Source organism: Pteropus vampyrus, unplaced genomic scaffold (genome assembly GCF_000151845.1).
Source record: "Pteropus vampyrus isolate Shadow unplaced genomic scaffold, Pvam_2.0 Scaffold371, whole genome shotgun sequence".
Classification (NCBI taxonomy): Eukaryota; Metazoa; Chordata; class Mammalia; order Chiroptera; family Pteropodidae; genus Pteropus; species Pteropus vampyrus.
Genome location: NW_011889152.1, coordinates 523,982 through 527,584, shown reverse-complemented (window position 1 = coordinate 527,584; position 3,603 = coordinate 523,982). Strand labels below are relative to the sequence as shown.

Sequence of the window (3,603 nt, the reverse complement as noted above, 5' to 3'; positions counted from 1 at the left end):
AAGGGCCGAAGTTCCGACAGCAAAGAGACGCTGTTCGGACCTACCGGTTGTCCTTAAAGGTGACACGCCCAGTAGGGTCCGGTTGCCGGTCACCGGTCACCCACGTGGGGACCACAAACCGTCACCACCCTCGTTTCGCTCTTTCTTTTCATTCATGCCACGTCCGGTGCTGCCATCGAGCGTGTGAGACCCCAGGCAAAGCGTCGCGCCCTCTCTGTGCCCACTCTCCTCTCTGTTAAAGTGGGGGTTCCGTGGAGCTTCGGCGCCTTTGGGAGCACGGACCCCGTCGCCGTCACGCGGACCGGGCAGGGCCTCTCTGTCCCCTGATTCTGACCACAAGGCCAGCGAGCAGCCAAAGGCCATCTGCATTTTGTGTCCGCCGAAGCCGTACCTTTAAGTTACGGCTACACGCTTCCCTTTCATCCGCACGGCCCATCCAGTTCCCTGCTGCGGGGGTGTCCTGTGGCTTCGGAACAAAGTATCACAACTGGGTGGCCGAAAACAACCCAGGTTTATTCTCTCACGGCTGTGGAGGCCGGAAGCCTGAAAGCCAGGTGTGGGCGGGCCGCGCTCCCTCTGGAAGGGGGTGTCCTTCCCGCCGTTTGGGGGCTGGTGGCTGCTCACGGCAGTCTCCGCCTCCGTCACCACGTGGCCTGTCTCTTCCTCTATCTCTTGTAGGGACACTTGTCATCGGGTTTAGGGCCACCCTAGTCCAGGACAATCTCATCTCCAGATCCCTAATCACATCTGTAAACACCGTTTTGCCATAAAAGGTCACAGTCAGCTGTATCGAGGGTTAGGATTCAAACATCTCTCTCGGGAGGCCGCCCTTCAACCTGCTGCAGCTGCTTTGCCGTGGGGGCAGTTATGTCCTTATCCAGATGATAGAGACGAGCCCCTCCTGGACCCCGGAACGCCCAGACCCCCACCAGACGTCACCCGAAACACCAGCGGGAAGCAGACGAGAGAAGGGCTGGTTTATCTCGCACTACGAAACAAATCTTTGCCCACAGACCTACCTGTTTGCATGTTCAATACGCAGGAATATTCTTTCCTCGAAACGTGGGGACCTCACCACCTGTTTTTTATTTTCCACTTTTGATAGAGACGCAGTTAATTGACGTAGTTTGCTTTTTTCTTAACTCGGCTGTAAGAGAAACAAGGGCATGAGCACAATAACATGCGGTGGCCAGCCTTCGGTCTCGGGGTCCAGAAGACGCCCCCTCCCGGGGTAAGGACAGGCTCCTGCCCACCCCAGTGATCACTGACACGAAGGACAGCAGCCAGCGTGGCCAGACCTCCCTGTTTTTCACAGGAGGCTGAACACTGGCTATTCTCGGGGGGTGGGGAAGTGGGGGGGGTGACATCTCCCAATTATTAAACGTCGACAACTAATTCGGTGAATTTAACAGCCCTGCTGGGTGCTTGTGCACCTGTGTTCACAGCCCGCCAACTCCTGAGGTCAAGGGGCGGGGCACCCAAGTGTCCGTTGATGGAGAAGTGGATATGTGGTCCATCCACACAATAGAATGTTTTTCAACCGAAAAAAGGAAGGAAATTCTGACGCCTGCCATAATGAACCTTGAGGACATTATGCTACGTGAAATCAGCCGGTCACAAAAGGACAAATACTGAATCCACTCAGAGGAGGTCCCTAGCATCGGCAAGGCCGTCAGGGCCTGGGGGCAGGGGGTGTGGAGTTGTTGTTTGATGGGGACAGAGTTTCAGTGTGGGAAGGCGGGGACATGGAGACGGTGGCGGTGATGGCCACACAGCAATGTGAACGTGCCTAAGGCCACCGAGCTGGGCGCTTAAAAACAGTTAAAAGGGCAAAGCTTATGTTATGTATATCTTAACACAATTTAAATTTTTTATAAAACTGGTTTGGGCTCTGCATGGCCCACACATCACATCTAGCCACCAAATTCAGCCCGCTGGCCGCGAGTCTGAGGCCGGTGGCTCTGTCTCTGTCCCCGTGTTCCCTCGGCGCCCGGCCACGGCCTGTCTCCTACTGGGTGCCCGGCACTTGCGGTTTAACAAAGACCAGTTTTCGTTTTTCAACGAAGTGTCTGTTTCATGTACACAGGATGCAGAGGAATTGCGTACACAGGATTGTGTGAGCCCGTACACACACGCGCGCGCGTGCACGCGGGAGTGAGCTGGTCAGGCAGGGGGTCCGGGGTACCTAACGCTGCACACACAGCTGCACTAAGAAGCCCAGACATCCAGGTTGCGCCTTCTGGGGATCTGGACGCTGAAATCCTTCCCTGGGATTATGTGAAAACGTTCCGCTTCACGGCAGAACGAGAAAGCGGGGCACGCAAGAAGGATGTGGAAAAGTGACAGAGTCATCCGAAGTGGCTGCCGGAAAAGGCTCTAGCATTTCCAGGTTTAAATTGCAAGGCCACCTGGAAGCAGGTGGGACGTCTCGCTGTGCAGGAAAAAGAACAGGCAAAATGCCCAGTCAGGACGATTTTTTCAAAGGACCTTCAGCCTGAAGCGCAAGGTGCTTAAAAAGTCTGTGATTTACACCAGGGCCTGGCCAAGTCAGCCCCGGACAATGACAAAGACCAGAGGAGGGAAACAGAAGCTGTCCCCTTTGTCACCCAGGCTTCCACCCACCGGCCTTTTTCTCTTTAGTTCCAGGAAAGCCCCCCAACTTACCTGTGGGGCCAACGAGCACGGACAGGAACCAACAAACACAGTCAGCAAGTGTCTTGCTCCAAAAACGGGGTCTCCTGGCCCACCATCCGACACCCCTCCCTCTCTCTCGCCACCCCACTTCAACCTGGCTCCCTCCCCACCTTAAAAAATCCAGGCATAACCTCATCATCAACGTCCATCAACTGTGAGAACCTCCTTACAGCCAAGGCCTGTCTCCTGCCCCCACGGAGCTCTAGCCCCGGCCCTCGGCTGGCAAAACCGTGCCACCCACTGACAGCACCCCCACTGTGCGTTAGCAGGTGACATTCCATCCTGGGCCAGACAGTTTCATCTCAGGCCAGCTGCAGCTCCCGCCGGCTGCGTGGAGTCTTCGGTGAGGAAAGGTTCCCCGGCCCAGCCGAGGCTCGGGGGGCAGGTGTGCCGGGCTAGGTAGGTGTAGGCCACCTGGGACACGAGCTGGACAGGTGACGTTGCCCTCCAGTTCCGGGCTGATTTTACTCTAAAGCACTTAACCAAAATCAAAGCCGAACTTCTCATTTTGATAGTGGATGATCAAGGCGTATCTCAGTTTTGCAAGCTATTTTTACTAGGAGCATTGGTTATTTTATATACGTGAAAAACATAATATGTAAAAAACATCAAAAAAAGACAGGCTATACGCATATTTTTATCGTGAGCATATGTTACTTTTACATATAGAGAAAACACAATACATAAAAATACATTAAAATACCTTAAATATACATTAAAAACAAAATACTTTTTTACAGTGAGCATAGATAACTTTTACATATATGAACAACACAACATGTAAGGAAAATACAAGACAAGATGCTTGAAAAGGTAGGTCTCCCCACCCCAAGCCCCACCGTGCAAACTGGTCCCCTCACTTGTGCCCACAGCGGGAGGGATCCGCAGCCCCCCCCACCATCCCCTCCT

At 53.9% G+C, this 3,603-nt stretch overlaps 1 protein-coding gene across 1 annotated transcript in view; it reads left to right on the top strand.

Moving 5' to 3' along the window:
* Positions 1-1,745: 1,745 nt before the first annotated feature.
* Positions 1,746-3,603, top strand: part of CBX2 (chromobox 2) — a 20,381-nt gene continuing 18,523 nt past the window's right edge. Inside the window, exon 1 of the mRNA XM_023523017.1 lies at positions 1,746-1,779. Coding sequence (XP_023378785.1) covers positions 1,746-1,779 — 34 coding nt within the window. The remainder of the gene's footprint in view (positions 1,780-3,603) is intronic.